The sequence below is a fragment of the Mesoplodon densirostris genome, chromosome X (assembly GCF_025265405.1).
Source record: "Mesoplodon densirostris isolate mMesDen1 chromosome X, mMesDen1 primary haplotype, whole genome shotgun sequence".
NCBI lineage: Eukaryota > Metazoa > Chordata > Mammalia > Artiodactyla > Ziphiidae > Mesoplodon > Mesoplodon densirostris.
The window spans coordinates 93,822,676-93,845,717 of NC_082681.1; the positions used below are offsets into that span (position 1 = coordinate 93,822,676).

The 23,042-nt window shown below is 39.3% G+C and overlaps 1 protein-coding gene across 1 annotated transcript in view; it reads left to right on the top strand.

Moving 5' to 3' along the window:
* Nucleotides 1-23,042, top strand: part of DGKK (diacylglycerol kinase kappa) — a 179,140-nt gene that overhangs the window by 137,764 nt on the left and 18,334 nt on the right. The window contains exons 9-15 of the mRNA XM_060087268.1: nucleotides 2,600-2,783; nucleotides 3,504-3,612; nucleotides 4,391-4,530; nucleotides 5,448-5,529; nucleotides 20,557-20,648; nucleotides 21,534-21,633; nucleotides 22,603-22,822. Coding sequence (XP_059943251.1) covers nucleotides 2,600-2,783; nucleotides 3,504-3,612; nucleotides 4,391-4,530; nucleotides 5,448-5,529; nucleotides 20,557-20,648; nucleotides 21,534-21,633; nucleotides 22,603-22,822 — 927 coding nt within the window. The remainder of the gene's footprint in view (nucleotides 1-2,599; nucleotides 2,784-3,503; nucleotides 3,613-4,390; nucleotides 4,531-5,447; nucleotides 5,530-20,556; nucleotides 20,649-21,533; nucleotides 21,634-22,602; nucleotides 22,823-23,042) is intronic.

Sequence of the window (23,042 nt, forward strand, 5' to 3'; positions counted from 1 at the left end):
TGTGCCTCATGTATCATTTGTTTTCTGCCAATAGGGAATAAAAGTTATACTCAAGTGCGTTATGAGGGGTAAATTAGTTAGTATCTGTAAAAGAGGATTTTAAAATACAGGAAGGGGAACCGGAAGCCAATCTTACGCTAATTTAGCATCCTTCTGTGGTATGAACTGAACAAATTTGAGAGGAACTCTTGGCTCCTTGGTTTTGGGCACTGTGATTATATTAATGTAGCTCAAAGAAGCACGATCCTTTTTTTTTTTTTTAAAGCTCTTTCAGACTGTTGACTCATCTGGAGCTTAAAGTCAAGTAAATTCCCTAAGCCCTTTTCACACTTGATGCTGCCAAGCCAAGTTCCTATTGTCTTGTTTTGCTGCAACTTATGTCCTTATGCCTAAAGGCCAAGCTTCACATTTATTCCCTTTTCAGCTTGTTGACTTTGACCTTATTGTCTGTTAAGGTCATTTTTCAATCTTGATTCTGTCATCCAGGTGCTCTCCCTCCCGCTTTAGGTACTTGAAAGTTGACAAGCTAGTCTTTCATGTTTTTATTTGAATTGGTTAAAATTGTTGAATAGTACTGGACATTCCCTTACAATTAACATCAGCCTATTCAAAAGCAACCTTATGGACATGATCATTTACCTGGTTATGAATCTGCCTAATATCACTATATTCCAGCCCACATTACCATCCATTTTTGTCACCTTGTTCACAGGATTCGTCTAACATCTTGTTGTCATTTTATGTGGGCCCTGTCACCTCTCTCCCTCACTTACTCCACAGCAGCCATGCTATTCTCTTCACTGTCCACAAACATCCCAGGCAGTCTCCCTTCTCTGGGAGGGTTCTTATTCTTCCTCTTGACCCCCAAAAAACTCTTCCCCCAGATACCTGCATTGCTCACTACCTCATTTCATTCAAATGCCATCTCACCAGAGAAGACATCCCTGGCCACCTGTCTAAAACAACACCCCCTTCAGTCTCCATTCCCCTTTTCCTGCTTTATTTTTCTTCATATCGCATTATTTTCTATATTTATTTGTGTATTTATTTATGGTCTGCATCCTTCCATTAGAATAGAAATTCCACAAGAGCAAAGATCATTTCTATCTTGTCCATCACTGTATATCAGAACATAACAAGGACAGGCACAAAGAATGCCCTCAATACATATATGTTGAATGAATGAATGAATGTCTTAACTACCATTGTGTTAACATATATTTTGTAAAAAAATGTTGAAAAGGGTTAACATGTTCAGGGAGGGTAACTACTTCCAAGCTAGGCTACTGAAGGGACATAGCAGACTCCCCTTGCAGCTATGAGCCCTGGCAAGCCCTGAAGGTTTAGTGCATGACAGGCTAGCTGGCTCAGGAGGTATTCAAGCTCCACTGGCCAGTGAGTAGAAATTGGCCCATAGAGGAAGCTTGCTTTAGATTTTTCCAGGAAAAACAGCCATGAAATCTTCTCAAGTCAGCAGTCTTCCTCTTCAGGCTCCCTTTTACCCAGGCTACAACAAATGGGACACTTCAACTTGCCTCTCTCCCCGTGGCACACACCATTCAGTAGCAAGCCACATGCTTTTTTCCCTTTGCATTTATTTTTGCTGGGGCATCCTTGGCAAGCCACGAGCTCAGAGGTTTGGAGGCTCACAATTTGTCTAGCATCTCCTATGAGGCCATTGCTCACTGCCTGTCTCCCTGCCAACAAGCTCTATGAGTCAGTATGAGCTGGCAGGCTTTGGCAATTTAGACTGCTATAACTCCACTTCTCTATGGGGAACTTCAGTGTTGGGGATTATTAAAAGCCTCTCTCTTGTCCAGACAATTTCCCTATAGTCTTGTTTCCCCTGATAATTGGTATGATAACTTAGATTGCTCTGCCAGAACTTTAGAGGAGTGATTAAAGCTCCCTGCTTCACTCCACATTGATATGTTCTGTCATTAGGTCCTGGCTGAAAGGCAGCCTTTTCTCCCCATCTCTCCTGACCTTGTATCTTCTCAGTGTTAGAACTGAACTATCCCAGGCAGAGAGAGGACAAGTTGGGTGTGCTGATCCTCCTCCTGGGCTTTCAACCTTCTCCTTCTTCAGTTTTCCCTTGACATTTTATTGATCTTTGGTTGTGGCACAAATTTTTTTTATTCCTTGTCTTCCAATACACTGCTGTGTATGAATCTGTCTCCCCAGCTTGAGGGCAAGAACTAGACCCCTAGCAGTATGTAGCATTATGATTGGCATGTAGTAGTTGCTCAGCAAATGTTGGTTACCTGGCAACATCTGTTGTTGTTTCCTTAAATAAAAGCCCCTTTGGGTTGCATTTAACTTCCCCTCTGTCCCTCAGTCTCAGAGGCACAGGGAAGCTGTGGGAGGTGTTGGATATCTATTATCTTGATTGTGGTGATGGTATCATGGGTGTTTGCATATGTCTGAACTCATTAAATTGTACATATTAAATGTATGCAGTTCTTTGTATATCAATTATACTTCAATAAAGCTGTTTTTTAAAAGTCTTTGCAAAATTTGATGTTAAGTCATGCCTTGCTTCCATCTAAATGGCCCTTTTCTTTTTTTCCCCTTTTCTTTCTGTTGTATGCATTATTAGGCCAATTAGTAGTATCTCCAGATTTCTGGAATCTTGATTGGTCTTCAGCCTGTTCATGCCCCCTTCTCATCTTCATCAACTCCAAAAGCGGCGATCACCAAGGGATCGTCTTTCTCCGGAAATTCAAACAATACCTTAACCCGTCTCAAGTGTTTGACCTTTCGAAGGGTGGACCTGAAGCCGGGTAAGCATGGGGTAAGGGATGTAGTTGCGGGTATAGAAGGGACTCCTCCCTCTACACATTCTAGAGTAGGATAGGCTTCCTGGAATTAGTTCTAGTACCTGGGCAGGAAAGGTCTATTTTCTCAAGTCAGGACACAAACACAACTCCACAGCATCTTGAGTTGGCTGGCTGGAGGACTTTTAGCCCTCTCCCAGAAATCCTTTCAAGCCTATGTCCTGCTCTCAGATTTGCTTCACCTTTTCCAGTTGGAAAAGGTAACTATGTCTCCTGACTTCAGAGGAGGAGGCAAATGGATATTATTTTCCACCATTCCTGTCACTCACTCATTTTCTTGGGGGCAAGTAGATACATCTCTACTACAGGCCTGTTTTAGAGACCATCTGGCTGTTCAGCCCTGGTTTCTGTGAACCCACTGGCAACTGTGCAAGACATTCTTCCTGGGCCTCAGCAAGTAGATTAGGCTAGGCAACTAGTAACTTCCAGAACAAGGTTGGGCAAAGAAGAGTGTAGGTTGAGGCAAGGCCTGATCTCCAGGATTGTCTGTGGGAGCATTCCCTATGATCTTAGGTACACAGAGAGATAGGGGTTAAGGGAAAGGAAACAGGTAGCCTGATAGCAGGGTGCAGAAGCAGCAGTCCTTAGCTCCTGGCACATTGTTAAGAAAGAGTTGTAAAACTCATCAGCTCATGAAATAACTCCCCTTTCCCCTCTTCCTTCCAGGCTCTGCATGTTCAAGAACTTTGCTCGCTTTCGCATTGTGGTTTGTGGTGGAGACGGCAGCGTGAGCTGGGTCTTATCTCTGATTGATGCCTTTGGATTACAGGAACGGGTGAGTCCCTAGCTAAATTAATTTAGCCATTGCTAAAGAGACTGGCGGTGTGGAGCTGCTAATCCCAAGAAGTCCCTGGACTTACTCTCCTTGTCTGTAAAATACACGTTTCCTACTGGTTTCACAGTCAACCTGACTGGCACATTCCCAATCTCAGCCTGCTCACCTATACCATTTTCTGGTTATCTAAAAGTAGGAAGGAAGAAAGAGGAAGTTAGCAAAAAAAAATGAGCAGTGATCTATTTCCCAAGCCCCAAAATGAAGATTTGAAGGGGAGGAAAGCAAGAAAAAAATAAGTGGCATCAGGCAGCATTCAGCCCCCAATTCCCTACCCCTCCTGAGGCCACTGAGTTTCTTCCCTGAGTCTCTAGAGTAGCAGAAATGTTCCTCTACCTCTCCCCCCTCTCCGTAAGCAGCCCTCTGCTCTTCTGACTGCAGTAGCTTTGTCTCCTTAAGGCACCTTACCTCTTTGGCCTAGCCTAGATAGAAATTTGTGGCTATATTTCTCTTTTATAAGCATGGCTACAAATATTGTCATATTCCAGCAATGTCTCCCCTTACTGAGTAGGTTCTGTATTGCCAAGAGTGGGACTCAACTCCTTAGGGAAAATTTCACTCAACTTCAAACATCTTCCTATTACACTTCCTAAAATCATAGGTCCCTTATTGCCACTAGTTTTGAGACCATATTTTTTTTCGAAAAAGCACCCTCTGGGTTCTTTTATGGGTGGATCTTGGTAGGATTGTCTGAAAAGGGTGCCCGGTTTTGTTCTTGCAGTGTCAGCTGGCAGTCATCCCTCTTGGAACCGGTAATGATCTGGCCCGTGTCCTCGGCTGGGGTGCGTTCTGGAACAAAAACAAATCGCCTCTGAACATCCTCAACAGAGTGGAGCAAGCTGGTGTGAGGATTCTAGACAGGTGAGTAGCTGAAAGATCAGGTCATTGTGGCTCTTCCATTCCCTTGCCAGTTACTCCCAGTTACATCATCTCAATCAGGAATGTTCTAAACTCCCTCACAGAGCTTCATTGCCTTTCTGGCTTCAGTGCAAGGAAATTTGGGGGACCTTGCCTATTAAGAAGCCAGGGTCTACTGTGTATCCTTTAAACATCACTGAAGCCCCTCTTCAAACTAAAAAGATCCTAGAGCAGGAGCCCCCATAAGTAAATTTCAAGGGTTCTATAAACCTCCTTCAAATTGCATAGCTAATTATCCATGTAAGCATATTTTTTCCTTGGGAAAGTTTCCATCTTTCTGTTCTATTCTAGGATAGTATAGAAACTATTCTATAGCTTCATCAGGTACTCAAAGAAACTCAAAAAAAGAGGGCTCATAAACAACTGGCCTGGATTATCTGTGCCCTAGAGAAGAGACAGTATTCCCCTCCAATCTTCTGATAAGAAAGACTTTCTATGTGGGGGCATAGTATTTGATTTATGGCTGCTCATAAGGATAACCTGGGGCGCTTTTTCAAGGTACCAAGCTGGGCCCTACCACAAATATTCTTATTCAGTAGGTCTTGGGTAGAGCCCCGGTATGTGTATTTTACAAAAGCACCTCAGGTGATCTTGGTAGTTACTACTGCTTGAGAAGCACTGCTCTCTGAGAACTCTGTGGTGGAATTCCTTCCATCACACTGACCTTGAGAAGTCATGAAGCAGAGGTCTCTCTTGGGGTATACCTTGAGATCAGGTGACCTGAGATAACTTGGGCAACCCCTACAACTCATCCCTACCCATCACATAAATATTTTGACCCCTTTCATGACATGTGAAGCATTAGTGCCAACCTGTGATGAAACAGAGCCCTAAATATCTGTCTTTAAACTTCATTTCAGATGGAGTGTGATGATCCGTGAGACTCCCAGACAAACCCCATTGCTAAGAGGACAAGTTGAAATGGATGTACCCCGATTTGAGGTAACAACTGCCTAGCTATAATTCAGGCCAACATCTTTATTACACATTGAAATAATAGGCTAAACCCAGAGAGAAGCTTTTGTATAGTCCATGGGCTTGATAAGGATGAGATCATTCAGGATTGGGGACATTTCAATTAGCAGTTATTTACCAAAAACTGTTAGGTGTTGGGGATATAATTCAGTCAGCCATCTACTTATGCATTCACTCAAAATATTTATGGAAAGTATGGATTAACTACAGTGTGTTCCTTCCTCTTCAATTTTTGGAATAGTTTGAGAAGAATATGTATTAACTCTTCTTTGTATGTTTGGTAGAACTCCCCTGTGAAGCCATCCAGTCATGGACTTTGGTTAGTTGGGAGTTTTTTAAATTACAAATTCAGTTTCCCTATTAGTGATCGGTCTGTTCAGATTGTCTATTTCTTCCTGATTCAGTCTTTAAAGATTGTATGTTTCTAGAAATGTGTCTATTTCTTCTAGGTTGTTCAGTTTGTTGGCATATAACTGTTCATATTATTCTTTTATGAGTTTTTGAATCTCTGTGGTATTGGTTGTTATGTCTCCTCTTTAATTTCTTATTTTATTTGGGTCCTCTCTCTTTTCTTCTTGGTGAGCCTCACTAAAGGTTTATCAATTTTATCTTTTCAAAGGAACAGATCTTGGTTTCATTGATCTTTTCAATTGTTTCTTTGGTCTCTGTTTTATTTATTTCCTCTCTGATCTTTATTATTTCCTGCCTTCTGATGACTTTGAGCTTTGTTTGCTCTTTTTCTAATTCTTTTAGTTAGTAATATAAGTTGCTTGAGATTTTTCTTGTTTCTTGAGGTAGGCCTGTATCACTGTAAACATCCCTCTTAGAACTGCTTTGCTGCATCCCACAGATTTTGGAATGTTGTATCTCCATTTTCATTTGTATCAAGGTATTTTTGATTTCCTCTTTGATTTCATCATTGTCCCATCATTTTTTAACATCTTTATTGGAGTATAATTGTTTACAATGGTGTGTTAGTTTCTGCTTTATAACAAAGTGAATCAGCTATACATATACATATATCCCCATATCTCCTCCCTCTTGTGTCTCCCTCCCACACTCCGTATCCCACCCCTCTAGGTGATCACAAAGCACTGAGCTGATCTCCCTGTGCTATGTGGCTGCTTCACACTAGCTATCTATTTTACATTTGGTAGTGTATATATGTCCATGCCACTCTCTCACTTCATCCCAGCCTACCCTTCCCACTCCCCATGTGCTTAAGTCCATTCTCTATGTCTGTGTCTCTATTCCTGTCCTGCCTCTAGGTTCTTCATAACCTTTTCTAATTTTTTTTTAGATTCCATATATATGTGTTAGCATACGGTATTTGTTTTTCTCTTTCTGACTTACTTCACTCTGTATGACAGACTCTAGGTCCATCCACATCACTACAAATAACTCAATTTCGTTTCTTTTTATGGCTGAGTAATATTCCATTGTATATATGTGCCACATCTTCTTTATCCATTCATCTGTCGATGGACACTTCGGTTGCTTCCATGTTCTGGCTATTGTAAATAGAGCTGCAGTGAACATTGTGGTACATGACTCTTTTTGAATTATGTCCCATTGGTTTATTTAGTAGCATGTTGTTTAGTCTCCTGTTTGTGTTTTTCCATTTTACTTCCTGTAGTTGATTTCTAGTTTCATACTGTTGTGGTCAGAAAAAATGCTTGATATAATTTCTATCTTCTTAAATTTGTTGAGACTTGTTTTATGGCCTAGCATGTGATCTATCCTGTAGAACATTCCATGTGCAATTGAAAAGAATGTGTATTCTGCTGCTTTTGGTTGGAATGTCCTGTAGATAAGTCCAACTGTTCTATTGTGTCATTTAAGACACCATTTCCTTATTGATTTTCTCTCTGGATGATCTGTCCATTAAAATAAGTGAAGTGTTAAAGTCCCCTACCATTTTTGTATTATTGTCAATTTCTCCCTTTATGTTTGTTAATATTTGCTTTATATATTTAGGTGTTCCTGTATTAGGTGTGTATATGATAAAGAGTGTTATATCCTCTTATTGTATTGATCATTTTATCATCATATAATACCCTTAATCTTTTGTTATAGACTTTGTTTTAAAGATTATTTTGTCATATATGAATATTACTATCCCCATTTTTTTGTTGTTTCAATTTACATGAAATATCTTTTTCCATCCTCTGACTTTCAGTCTGTGTGTGTCTAACTCGAAGTGAGTCTCTTGTAAGCAGCATATAGATGGGTCTTCTTTTTTCATCCAATCAACCACCCTATGTCTTTCAATTGGAGTATTTAGTCCAATGGCCTTTAAAGTGATTATTGATAGGTATGTTCTTACTGCCATTTTGTTAGTTGTATTCTGGTTGTGTTTGTACTTCTCTGTTCTTTTCTTCTTCTTTTAGTTTCTTTGTGGTTTGATGGTTTTCTTTATTGGTTGTTTGTGTTCCTTTCTCTCTAGTTTTATGTATCTATTGTAGGTTTTTAATTTGTGCTTACCAAGGGGTTCCTATATGTTGACCTACAACTGTATCTACTTTTTAAAAACTGTTACTCATTTAAGTTCAAACACATTCTAAAATAACTACTTTTTTATTCCCCTCCCCCACATTTTGTGTTTTTAATGTCATATTTTACATCTCCATGTTTATCCCTTCACAGTTTATTGTAGTTATACTTGATTTTACATTTTTTTTCTTTAAATCTTTGTACTAGCTTACTTACTTGGTTGATCCTCAGCCTTTATTATGTATTTGCCTTTACTAGTAGAATTTGTTCCTTTCCCATAAAAATTTACTTTTTGTTATAGCCTTTTCAATTAGAGAAAACCCTTTAACATTTCTTTTAGGGTAGGTTTAGTATTGCTCAATTCTTTTAGTTTTTGCTTGTCTGAGAAGTTCTTTATCTCCCCTTCAATTCTAAATGATAATCTTGCTGGGAGAGCATCCTAGCTTGCAAGTTTTTCCCTTTTAGCATTATATGTATATATGTCATATCCTTCCTTCTGGCCTGCAAGTTTTCTGCAGAGAAATCAGCTGATAGACTTATGGGGATTCCCTTATATATGACTCTCTGATTTTCTCTTGCTGCCTTTAGAATTCTTTATCTTAAACGTTTGCCATTTTAATTATTATGTCTTGGTATGCGTCTGTTTGGGTTCATCTTCTTTGGGACCCTCTATGCTTCTTGTACCTGGATATTGGTTTCCTTCTTCAGTTTCAGGAATTTTTCAGCCATAATTTCATCAAATACATTTTTAAGCCCCCTCTCCCTCTCTCTTCTTCTGGGACCTCTATAATGCTGATGTTGGTATGCTTTGTGTTGTCCCAAATGTCCCTTAAACTGTTCTCATTTTTTCTTAAATTTTCTTTTTACTATTCTGATTGCATGATTTCCATTCTTCTGTCTTCCAGATCACTTATTCATTCTTCTGTATCACCTAGTCTGTTGTTAATTCCTTCTAGTGTGTTTTTCATTTCACCTTTTAAAACTTTTTATTTCCTTGTTAAAATTCTGTGTTCATCTATTCTTTTCCCTAATTCAGTTAGCCTATCTATTACTAATGCTTTGAATTTTTTATCTAGTAATTTGTTTATTTCTGTTTTATTAGTTGTTTTTTTTCAGGGGTTTTCTCCTGTTTCTTCAATGAAACAAATCCCTCTGTCTTCTCATTGTTCTTAACTTTTGCTGTCTCTATTCTATGAAATTAGATGAAACAGGTACCTTTTCCAGTCTTGAAGGGGTGTCCTTGTGTATGAGCATCCCCATACAGTCTGCATGTGCCCACTGACTTTGGTGAGAGAGCTAGATCTGACTTGATCACAAGTCATGTCTTTCCCTAGAGTGTGCTGGCAGCTATCACCTTGGTAGGAGGTGGTGCTGCAGATGGAGCAGCGAGAGTTAGAGTCAGGTGTGAGCCAGGGCTTCTCCCTTTTTCAGTGGCCAACACCACCCTCTTGGGGCTGGGGGCGGGTCCCAAATTGCTGAAGCAGAAGCACTGAGGGTCAAGTCCAAGATGGCTCCCTTCCCTCTAAGCGTGTTCTTTCCCCCATCCCAGCACCAGCACACTTGCCCAAGAGGGGAACAGTGCTGGAGCAAGAGGGGCTGGAGCAGGCATTTGGCATGGGTGTGGGCCTGGGTTCAGGCTGTGATGTCCCCAGTTCCAATTGGAATCCTGGAATACTTCTGATGTGGTACCTCCATAAATGCCAGGTTGCTGCCCCTGCCCCATTCAGATGCCATTTGGGGTCTGGGCTGGCATAGTCCCTCAAATCTGAGCACTCCCCTCAGCCACCCTCACCCTACTGTAGAGTTGTTATGGTGAAGCAAGTGGGGTAGAACAGGTGCTTGGCTCAGGCTGGCTGTGTGCCAGAGTGGTTGCAGGAAACTGGCCAGAGTCCCATGCAGTTTCAACCTGTTTTTTTCTGCCTTGTTTCAGGAATAAGCAAGTGTGTGTGTGCTCTTCACTAGCAGAGTGTAGGTTTCTTTTGTTTGTTTGTTTGCTGTACAATATATCAAAGTTGCTTATTTATTTTATACATGGTGCTTTGTATCTCTTAATCTGATACCCCTATTTCACCCCTCCCTATTCCCTCTACACTGGTAACCACTAGTTTGTTCTCTATGTCTATGAGTCTGTTTCTGTTTTTTAAATATACATTTGTTTTGTTTTTCACATTCTACATGTAAGTGATAAAATAGAGTATTTGACTTTTCTCACTGACATATTTCACTAAGCATAATACCCTCAAGGTCCATCACATTGTTGCAAATGGCAGAATTCCATTCTTTTGGGGGGGCTGAGTAGTATTCCATTGTATATATAAACCTCATCTGTTGATGGGCGCTTAGGTTGCTTCCATATCTTGACTATTGTAGATAGTGCTGCTATGAACATTGAGGTACATGCATCTTTTCAAATTAGTGTTTTCATTTTCTACAAATACATACCCAGCACTGAAATTCCTGGATCATATCATAGTTCTATTTTTAGTTTTTTAAAGAAACTCCATACTGTTTTCTATAGTGGCTGAAAACAATGTACAACCCCACCAATAGTGTACTAGGGTTCCCATTTCTCCACATCCTCTCCAACATTTGTTATTTGTAGACATTTTGATGATAGCCATTCTGACAGGTGAGGTGATATCTCATTTTTGTTTTGCATTTCTCTAATAATTAGCAATGTTGAGCATCTTTTCATGTGCCTGTTAGCCATATGTAGGTCTTCTTTGGAAAAATTTCTATTCAGGTCTTCTGCCCATTTGTTGATTGGGTTGTTTATTTTTTTGATATTGAGTTGTATGAGCTGTTCGTGTATTTTGGATATTAACCCCTTGTCAGCCACACCATTTGCAAATATTTTCTCTCTTTTCATAGGTTGTATTTTCATGTTATTGATAGTTTCCTTTGCTGTGCAAAAGCTTTTTAAGTTTAATTAGACCCTATTACTTTATTTTTGCTTTATTTCCTTTGGCTTAGGAGACAGACCCAAAAAAATATTGTTACGATTTTTGTCAAAGAGTGTTCTGCCTATGTTCTCTTCTACGAGTTTCATGGTGTCATGTCTTACATTTAGGTCTTTGAACCACTTTGAGCTTCCTTATATACATGGTCTGAGGGAATGTTCTAATCTCATTGTTTTACATGTGGCTGTTCAGTTTTCCCAGTACCACTTGCTGAAGAGACTGTCTTTTCTCCATTGTATATTCTTACCTCCTTTGTCATAAAGTAATTCACAATAGGTGTGTGGGTTCACTTCTGTTCTCTATTCTGCTCCTTTGATCTATGTGTCTGTTTCTGTGCCAGTACCATGCTGTTTTGATTTCTGTAGCTTTGTAGTATATTCTGAAGTCTGGGAGGGTTATACTCCAGCTTTGTTCTTTTTTTTCAAGATGACTTTGGCAATTTGGAGTTTTTTGTGGTTCCCTATGGATTTTTATTTATTCTTATTCTGTGAAAAACGTCATGGATATTTTTATAGGGATTTCATTAAATCTGTAGATTCCTTTGCATATTATGGCCATTTTAACAACATTAATTCTTCCAATCCAAGGGCACAGGATATCTTTCCATTTCTTTGAATTATCTTCAATTCCTTTCATCAGTGTTTTATACTTTTCAGATTATAGGTCTTTCACCTCCTTGGTTAAGTTTATTCTTGGTATTTTCTTCTCTTTGGTATGATTTTAAACAGGATGATTTTTTTACTTTCTGTTTCTTAAATTTCATTATTAGTGTATATAAATGCAACAGATTTCTGTATGGTAATCTTGTATCCTTCAACTTTGCTGAATTCATTTATTAGTCCTAATATTTGGGGGTGGAGACTTTAGAGTTCCCAATATAAAGTATCATGTCATCTGCAAATAGTGACAGTTTTACTTCTTCCCTTCCAATTTGGATGCCATTTCTTTCTTTTACTTATCTGATTGCTGTGGCTAGAACTTCCATTACTATGTTAAACAGAAGTGGTAAGAGTGGGCATCCTTGTCTTGTTCCAGAACTTAGTGGGAAGTCTTTCAGCTTTTCACCATTGAGTATGATGTTGGCTATGGGTTTATCATAATGGCCTTAATTATGCTGAGATATGTTCCCTCTATACCCACTTGGATAAAAATTTTTATTATGAATGAATGTTGAAATTTTTCAAATGCTTTTCCTGCATCTATTGAGATGATCATGTGATTTTTATACTTCCTTTTGTTAATGTGCATCACATTGATTGATTTGTGAATGTTGATTCACCCTCTTGACTCTGGAATAAATCTAACTTGATCATGGTGTTTGATCCATTTTATATGTTGTTGTATTCAGTTTGCTAATATTTCGTTGAGGATTTTTGCATCTATATTCATCAAAGATATTGACCTATAATTTCTTATTTTGGTGTGTAGTTTCCTTGTCTGGTTTAGGTATCAGAGTAATGGTGGCCTTGTAGTATAAATCTGTGAGTGTTCCTTCCTCTTCAAGTTTTTGAAATAGTTTGAGAGGGATAAGTATTAGCTCTTCTCTATATGTTTGTTAGAATTCCCCTCTGAAGCCATCTGGTCCTGGACTGTTGTTTGCTGGAAGTTTTTTTTTTTTATTACAGATTCAGTTTTACTTGTAGTGATTAGTGTGTTCAAATTGCCTGTTTCTACTTGAAGCAGTCTTGGCAGGCTGTATCTTTCTAGAAATTTATACATTTCTTCTAGGTTGTCCAATTTGTTGGCATATAACTGTTCATAGTATTCTCTTATGATTTTTTACATTTCTGTGGTATTGGTTGTTATGTCTCCTCTTTCAATTCTTATTTTGTTTATTTGGATCCCTTCTCTTTTCTTCTTGGTGACCCTGGCTAAAGGTTTATGAATTTTATTTATCTTTTTAAAGAACCAGCTCTTGGTTTTATTGATCTTTTCTATTGTTTTTTGGATCTCTCTTTTATTTATTTCCCCTATGATTATTATTTTTATTACTATTATTTTATATTATATTATTATATTATATTATATTATTATATTATTATTATTTCCTTCTTCCTGCTGACTTTGGGCTTTGTTTGTTCTTCTTTTTCTAATGCTTTTAGGTGGTAAGATGTTTACTCAAGATTTTTCTTCTTTCTTGAGGAAGGCCTGTATTGGTTCTAACTTCCCCCTTAGAACTGCTTTTGCTGCATCTCATAGATCTTAGAAAGTTGTGCTTCCATTTCCATTTGTCTTGAGGTATTTTCTGATTTCCTCTTTGATTTCATCATGTCCCATTGTTGTTTTTTTTAACATCTTTATTGGAGTATAATTGCTTTACAATGGTGTGTTAGTTTCTGCTTTATAACAAAGTGAATCAGTTATACATATACATATGTTCCCATATCTCTTGCATCTCCCTCCCTCCCACCTTCCCTATCCCACCCCTCTAGGTGATCACAAACCACCTAGCTGATCTATCTGTGCTATGCAGCTGCTTCCCACTAGCTATCTATTTTACATTTGGTAGTGTATATATGTCCATGCCACTCTCTCACTTTGTCACAGTTTACCCTTCTCCCTCTCCATATCCTCAAGTCCATTCTCTAGTAGGTCTGTGTCTTTATTCCCTAGGTACTTCATGATCTTTTTTTTTCTTAGATTCCATATATATGTGTTAGCATACAGTATTTGTTTTTCTCTTTCTGACTTACTTCACACTGTGTGACAGACTCTAGGTCCATCCACCTCACTACAAATAACTCAATTTCGTTTCTTTTTATGGCTGAGTAATATTCTATTGTATATATGTGCCACATCTTCTTTACCCATTCATCTGATGATGGACACTTAGGTTGCTTCCATCTCCTGACTATTGTAAATAGAGCGGTAATGTACATTTTGTTACACGACTCTTTTTGAATTATAGTTTTCTCAGGGTATATGCCCAGGAGTGGGATTGCTGGGTCAAATGGTAGTTCTATTTTTAGTTTTTTAAGGAACCTCCATAGTGTTCTCCATAGTGGCTGTATCAATTTACATTCCCACCAGCAGTTTAAGAGGGTTCCCTTTTCTCCACACCCTCTCCAGCATTTATTGTTTCTAGATTTTTTGATGATAGCCATTCTGACCAGTGTGAGATGATATCTCATTGTAGTTTTGATTTGCATTTCTCTAATGATTAATGATGTTGAGCATTCTTTCATGTGTTTGTTGGCAATCTGTATATCTTCTTTGGAGAAATGTCTATTTAGGTCTTCTGCCCATTTTTGAATTGGGTTGTTTGTTTTTTTGTTATTGAGCTGCATGAGCTGCTTGTAAATTTTAGAGATTAATCCTTTGTCAGTTGCTTCATTTGCAACTATTTTCTCCCACTCTGAGGGTTGTCTTTTGGTCTTGTTTATGGTTTCCTTTGCTGTGCAAAAGCTTTGAAGTTTCATTAGGTCCCATTTGTTTATTTTTGTTTTTCTTTCCGTTTCTGTAAGAGGTGGGTCAAAAAGGATCTTGCTGTGATTTATCTCATACAGTGTTCTGCCTATGTTTTCCTCTAAGAGTTTGATAGTGTCTGACCTTACATTTAGGTCTTTAATCCATTTTGAGTTTTTTTTTTTTTTTTTTTTTTTTTTTTTTTTTTTTTTTTTGCTGTACGCGGGCCTCTCACTGCTGTGGCCTCTCCCGTTGCGGAGCACAGGCTCCGGACACACAGGCTCCACGGCCATGGCTCGCGGGCCCAGCTGCTCCGCGGCATGTGAGATCTTCCGGGATCAGGGCACGAACCCGTGTCCCCTGCATCGGCAGGCGGACTCTCAACCACTGCGCCACCAGGGAAGCCCCTTGAGTTTATTTTTGTGTATGGTGTGGGGAGTGTTCTAATTTCATACTTTTACATGTACCTGTCCAGTTTTCCCAGCACCACTTATTGAAGAGGCTATCTTTTCTCCACTGTATATTCTTGTGTCCTTTATCAAAGATAAGGTGACCATATGTGAGTGGGTTTATTTCTGGGCTTTCTATCCTGTTCCATTGATCTATCTTTCTGGTTTTGTGCCAGTACCATACTCTCTTGATTACTGTAGCTTTGTAATATAGTCTGAAGTCAGGGAGCCTCATTCCTCCAGCTCCGTTTTTCTTTCTCAAGATTGCTTTGGCTATTTGGGGTCTTTTGTGTTTCCATAAAAATTGTGAAATTTTTTGCTCTACTTCTGTTCTGTGAAAAATGCCAGTGATAGTTTGATAGGATTTGCATTGAATCTGTAGATTGCTTTAGGTAGTAGAGTCATTTTCACAATGTTGATTCTTCCAATCCAGGAGCATGGTATATCTCTCCATCTATTTGTATCATCTTTAATTTCTTTCATCAGTGTCGTATAATTTTCTGCATACAGGTCTTTTGTCTCCTTAGGTAGGTTTATTCCTAGATATTTTATTCTTTTTGTTGCAATGGTAAATGGGAGTGTTTTCTTAATTTCACTTTCAGATTTTTCATCATTAGTGTATAAGAATGCCAGAGATTCCTGTGCATTAATTTTGTATCCTGCTACTTTACCAAATTCATTGATTAGCTCTAGTAGTTTTCTGGTAGCATCTTTAGGATTCCCTATGTATAGTATCATGTCATCTGCAAACAGTGACAGCTTTACTTCTTCTTTTCCGATTTGGATTCCTGTTATTTCTTTTTCTTCTCTGATTGCTGTGGCTAAAACTTCCAAAAGTATGTTGAATAAGAGTGGTGAGAGTGAGCAACCTTGTCTTCTTCCTGATCTTAGTGGAAATGTTTTTTTTAGTAGCATGTTGTGTAATCTCCACGTGTTTGTTCTTTTCCCATTTTTCTTTCTGTATTTGATTCCTAGTTTCATATTGTTTTGGTCATAAGAAATACTTGATATAATTTCTATCTTAAATTTATTGAAACTTCTTTTGTGGCTAGCATGTGATCTGTCCTGGGGAACATTCCATGTGCACTTGAAAAGTATATGTAGTCTGCTGTTTTTGGATGGAATATCCTGTAGATATCTATTAAGTCCAACTAGTCTATTGTGTCATTTAAATCCACTGTTGTCTTATTATCTGTCTGGATGCTATGTCCATTGATGTCAGTGGAATGTTAAAGTCCTCTACTATTATTGTATTATTGTCAAATTCTCCCTTTACATCTGCTAGTATTTGCTTTATATATTTAGGTGCTCCTATGTAGGTGCATATATGTTAACAAGTGTAATATCTTCTTGTATTGATCCCTTTATCATTATACAATGCCCTTGTCTTTTGTTATAGTCTTCATTTTAAAGTCTTTTTGTCCTTTATGAATATTGATATCACCACTTTCTTGTCGTTAATGATTTTATGAAATATCGTTTTCCATCCCGTCTCTTTTGTTCTGTGTGTATTTGGCCTGAAGAGATTCCCTTATAGGCAGCATATTGAACGGTCTTGTTTTTTAATCCAGTCAGCCACCGTATGTCTTTTGATTGGAACACTTAGTCTCTTGACATTGAAAGTAATTATTGATAGGTATGTATTTATTGCCATTTTATTACTTGTTTTCCAGTTGTTTTTGTAGTTCTTCTCTGTTCACTTCTTCTTTTTGTTTCTCCCATTGTGATTTAATTATTTTCTTTAGTACTATGCTTGGGTTCCTTTCTTTTTGGTTTTTGTGTGTCTTTACCATGGCTACCATGATTTGTGGTTACCATGGGGTTCAAATATACTGACCCATAATTATATCTATGTGACTTAAGCTGAGAGTCATTTAAGTTTAAACATATTCTAAAAGATCTACCTTTTTTACTCCCCTCCCCTACATTTTGTTCTTTTAATCATATTTTACATCTTCATGCTTATCCCTTTACTGTTAATTGTCTTTATACTTGATTTTACATTTTTTCTTCTTTTAATCTACGTGCTTGCTTATTTAATTGATCTTAAATCCTTACTATATATTTGCCTTTCTTATTTGGGAATTTCCATTTCCTATAGATTCTTACTCCTTTTCTATTTAGAGAAGACCCTTCAACATTTCTTTTAGAGTAGGATTAGTATTGTTCATTTCTTTTAGTTTTTGCTTGTGTGAGAAGTTCTTTATCTCTCCTTCTAGTCTAAATGATAACCTTGCTTGGTAGAGTGTCCTATAGGTTGCAGGTTTTTCCCTTTCAGGACTTTGAATATATCTTGTCATTACCTTCTGACCAGCAATGTTTCTGTGAAGAAATCAGCTGATAGCCTTATGGGGGTTCCCTGGTAACTGACTATTTTTCTCTTGCTGCCTTTAGAATCCTCTTTCACTTTTAACATTTTAATTATGTATCTTGGTGTGGTGTGGGTCTCTTTGGGTTCATCTTATTTGAGACACTCTGTGCTTCTTATACCTGGATATCTGTTTCTTTCTTCAGGCTTGGGAAGTTTTCAGCCATAATTTTCAACTGTCTTCTCTCTCTCTTCTCATTTTGGGACCCCTATAATGTGAAAAATTCCACACACACACACACACACACACACACACACACGTATATATACTTTTTGCTGTTCTGATTGTGATTTCCATTTTCTATCTTCCAGATCACTTATGTGTTTTTCTGTATCATCTAGTCTGCTGTTAATTCCTTCCAGTGTGTTTTTCATTTCAGTTATTGTATTCTTCAGTTCTGACTAGTTCTTTTCTTATATTTTCTAATTCCTTGCTAAAATTCTCACTATGTTTATCTATTCTTTTCCCTAATTCAGTTAGCTTTCTTATTACTAATGCTTTGAATTTTTTATCTAGTAAGTTTTTATGTTCCATTAGCTGTTTTTTCAGGGCTTTTCTCTTTCTCTTTCAATTGAGACAAATTCTTCTGTCTTCTCATTTTGCTTATCTTTATCTGTCTCTATGAAATTAGGTGAAACAATTACCTATGGTGGTCTTAGAGGGATGTCCTTACGTGGGGAGTATCCCTATACAGTCTACAAGGCCCCACTGGCTTTGGTGGCAGAGCTGGATTTGATGTGAGCACAAGTCACACCTTTCCTCAGGGTGTGCTGGTAGCTGTCACCTTGGTAGGAGGTGGGGCTAAAGATGGAGGTGCTAGGGCCAGAGCAATGTGTGAGTCAGGGCTTCCCCTCTGTTCACTGGTCATCACCACCCTATTGGGAGCAGGGTCAAGTCCCAAGGTGCTGGAGCAAAAGCCCTGAGGATTAGGTCCGAGCTGACTCAGTTCCTTTAAAGTGTGTGCTCTTTTCCCTCCCAGCACTGGCACCCTCACCCGAGTGGAGCAATGCTGGAGAAAGAGGGGCTGGTGTCGGGATTCAACAGCGGCGGGGGCATGGGCTGTGTTGGTCTGACTGCCATCAGAGATCTGGTCTGCCCCTGATGCTCCACCTGTGCAACTGCCAGTAACAGCTGCCCCCTGCTTGCTCAGATGCCACTTAGGATTTGAGCCACCATAACATCTTTTTTTTATTGACGTATAGTTGATTTACAATGTTTCAGGTGTAATACACACACACACACACACACACACACACACACATATATATGTTCTTTTTCAGATTCTTTTCCGTTATAAGTTGATACACCATAGCATCTTACAGCCAAGCTTTTTCCTTGTTGTGGCAGCCCTTAGTCCCATGTGGAGCTGCCATATGAGGCAAACTGTGCTGGAGCATTTGCTTGGCTCAGGCTAGGATGCATGCCAGAGTGGTCACAGGAAACCAGTCAGCCAGCTGGGTGGTTTCAATCCACCCTTTCTGCCCTGCTTTGGGAGCTAGCAAGTTTTCACGGCCTCCTCCCAAGCAGAGTCCAGGCATCCCACAGCCGTCCTATTAATCCCACTGGTCCTTCAACCAGCCAAGGGGGCTCATCTTCCCTTTGTTGGACCCAAGGGCTGAGGCACCCAATCTGTGGCTCAAACTACCACTCCTCAGGGAGGATCTCTACATGTGTAATCCCCTTTCTCTTCTGAGTCCCCTCCTAGGGGCAAAGGTCCCAACTTGATCGCTTCTCTTCCCTTACTATCTGATTCTATGTGGATCTTTCTTACAGCCTTGGGTATATAGGAGTCCTTCTGCCAGTCTCCTGTTAGTTTTCAGTGAGAATTGTTCCACATGTAGATGTATTTTTGATGTATTCATGGGGGAAGGTGAGTTCCACTTCCTCCTACTCTGCCATCTTGAGTCCCTCCAAGTCTAGGTTTCTTACAGCCCTCCTGTTAGTCCCACTGGTTTTCTAACCAGCTAAGGGGACTTGTGTTCCTGATGTCAGATTCCAGGACTGTGGTGCCCAATGTGTGGCTGGAGCTGCTCATTCCCCAGGGAGGCTCTCTGTCTTTGTAATCCTCTCCCTCTTCTCTGTCCCCTCTCAGGGGCACAGGTCCCAACCTGATCACTTCTCTTCCCTTCTTATCCAATTTTTTGTGGATTTTTATTACAGCTGTGGTGGTACAGGAGTCTTTCTGCCAGTCTCCAGTTAGTTTTCAGTGATAATTTCTCCACATTTAGATGTATTTTTGATGTGTTCATGGGGGGAATTGAGTTCCATGTCCTCCTAATCTGCCATCTTGATATCTTCCCCCAGGAAGTTTGAACTTCTATCTAAAAGCAATAAGAATTATATAAGGATTTTTCTTATGAAATTTTCAAATATATAAGAATTTTTAAATGGTAGCTTCTACCATTAATATTTCACTATACTTTCTTTATCACATATCTATCCATCTATCTATTCTGCTACCTAATAGAAAGGTTTAAAACCAAATATTTACATGTTATGTGGAGAAAAAATTGAAGAAATAAAGACTAGAGGCAAGGAAAAAAGATAGGCAGTGCTGTAATTGTCTAGGCAAAAGATGATGGTGATTTGGACTGGTGAAGTGGTAATAGGAATAAGAAGAATTGGACGTAGTTAAAACATATTGAAGAGATAGAATCATCAGGACTTGGTAGATGTTTAAATGTGTGGGTGATGGAGAGGGATGAGTATAAGTTGTAGTTAGGAGTACAGACTCAAGAGCCAGACTACCTGGAATCAAATCCTGGCTGTGCCACCTATCAGCTGTCCCTTCCCTATGCCTCAGTTTTCTGTTCTGTGAAATGGGGATAATAATCCTTATTTCATAAGATTGTTATAAGGGTTACCTGAAAAAATATATATGTATCTTAGAACAGAACCTAGCACATAGTAAATTCTATATAAGTGGATGCTATTATTATATTTAACATTATATATAAGAGGTGACACTCTGGTTGGAAAGATGTGGGTTCAAATCCCAGATCTATTATTTACTAGCTATGTAATATGAGATTGTTTTTTCATTTGAAACATGGAACAAATAGTAACTCCTTCATATGAGTTTTTGAGCATTAATTTAAATGACAGGAAACAATATACATCTCTTATTTTTAGAATGACCACAGATCTAAGATTATCTGTGGAGATCTTCCACAAGAATTCTTTAATTGTGATTATTTTCAGAGAGACAGTTGGGTTGCTGGTAAAGCATCAGTAGGAAGTAATGAGGGGGGTGAGGATGGGTAGCACACTATGTCACAGTGCTAAGATTCCAGGGCTCAACACTCCTTTTCCCCCAAGGCTGCTGCCATCCAGCACTTAGAATCTGCAACCACTGAGTTGAACAAAATCCTGAAGGCCAAGTACCCGACAGAGATGATCATTGCAACCAGGTCAGTCTTCCTTTGGCTCTCAACCTTTGGGATGTTTTTGCCTCTCATGGGCTGTTCCTCAGTCAGAGAAGGGGCTCATTTTAATAACTTGGGGGTTGAGGCCAAGGAAAGCATATGTTTACCTTCCCAAATCAAATTTCTTCCAACTCAAACCTCCTGAAGAGAAAGTTTACGGGGTGGGGGGGTGCGAAAAAGGTGAGATTGGGGTGAGGGCTCTTGCTACTCCAAAAAGACAAAATTGTAAGCCACAGATTTGGAAGAAGCGTTACAGAAGGGAAACACATTCCATACCATTCAAGAGCATAACATAGCTCCCTACAGTAGGGAGACCTTGTTTTCCATTTAATACCTGGAAAATTCTCTGTGGTACCTGCTACAGCTGCTTTCTCATAGCTGAGCAACACATTCTCCCCTTCTAAATACGTGGGTCATTCATTCCTCCTGGGACTCTGGTGGGTTCCTTCCAAATCTACCACATTCTCTTTTGAGAAACAGTCCCTACAGGTACCATCGTCCCAAAGTCATTATATTTGTACTGAATTAACCAGGCCCTTGAAGAATAGCTGATTTGACCCAGGGTGAAACCCTAACCCAAGTTGGACCGACTGAATTCTGTTTCCTGGAAATTTGGAATTTGGGCTAAGAAATGCTAGTTAAATTCTCTTAGGTACTGGCATATTTCACCATATGCATATGAAGAATCAGAATAAACAAAGAGGGGAGAGGGAGTGGGGGGAGAGGGGCAAGGAGAGGGAGGGAGGAGAGATCAGGAAAGAGAGAGGGAGAATGAAGAGGAGGAAGATGGAAACTAATGACATTATAAGAGAGAAGGTCTCTGGACCTCATGGTCCATGTCACATTGTGTCATCTATCTTATATTTCCAGATTCCTGTGCTCAGCAGTGGAAGATTTTGTAGTTGATATTGTAAAGGCCTGGAGCCGGATAAAACAGAACAATACAGCAATAGAGTCTGTGATTTTGAAAGTAAGTTTCCATCCTTTTTTCTTATACTCTTTGTGGTGCCAGGGTCCCATTTTTAATAAAAGCAAATGTGCCTCTCACTGGGAATTGTAAAATAGCAAGGAGGAGCAGCTGGTAAGCCTCCCTGATGGAGGAAATCCTCATCAAACTTCCACCTTTCACCAAATGAAGGGTGACACTATACATGCTTATCCATGTATCATGTACCTAAGCATATGCCAAGCATCTGTCCACACCGAGACACAAGCGTACACCAACATGTATGCACATGGTTGTATAGCAGAACATTCTTGAAAATACATACAAATACATGCTAGAAATACACCCACCTTCACCTCTATAACAACCACAGTAACAATAACAGCTAACACTTATATAGCACTTACTCTGTGCCAGGAACTGTTCTAAGCACTTATAATGTATTAACTTATTTAATCTTCACAACTGCCTTAGAATACAAAAGCACAAATAGATTAAGTGACTTGCCTAAGTTTACAAACTATTAAGTGATGGAGCTGGGAATCAAGCCATAATCATGTAGTACACCCCCAAACATACACACAGACAAAGGCAGACACCAGGCACCCATGCAGAGCCACATCCACATTCATAGGAGCATGCCCATGAAAACACCAATCCAGAAATGTTTATCTTTCCTCAGTTTTGCCATATTACACATCATTTTATAGGCCACTCTGACATGAGAAAGACTAGGCAACATATATTGATGCCTGCAGCTGTTCTGAAACAAATAGTGTCTCTTTGACCCCCTAACACCCTTTGGTTATCTTATCACATCTACCCAAGCAGTTATTTCTCTAAACTTTCATCTCCCCACATGTAGCTTTCTATGCTCAGTGTTCCTGGCCAACTAGTACCCCTCCCTACCTCTCCCCATACCATCTGACTCCTCATTCTGTCCTTTCAGGCACAAATCCCTCATAACAATGCCGTGTCTCCTTCCCCATATAGAGCGACTTAATGTATGACAAGCTCAGTGTCCTGATTGATATCCTTGCTGAGGATGCAGCAGTTGGGAAGAGTACCACAGCACATGCAGACAGTGCCAAGGCAGATGGAAAGCCCTTCATCCCTCAAATAGACCACATAGCCAAGTGCAAGTTGGAGCTGGCCACAAAGGCCCAGAATCTCCAAAAGTCCTTGAAACTCATCATATTCCAAGTTGAACAAGGTAAAGGCCCCAGGGTTGTGGTGATTGAGGTAGGGGAAAGAGAAGGTTCCTGTGGGTAGTTTGCTGGTCTACCTAGCTCTGGGTCTACTATTTGACATCACTACCAAAACTTGACTAGATTCTGCATTCATAAAGTATCCAAAGTCTGTCCTCAGTCTCCACTGATTTGAAAAGCCTCAGTCCTGATAAGCTTCCCCTTTGGCTCCTCCTACCTCCCAGG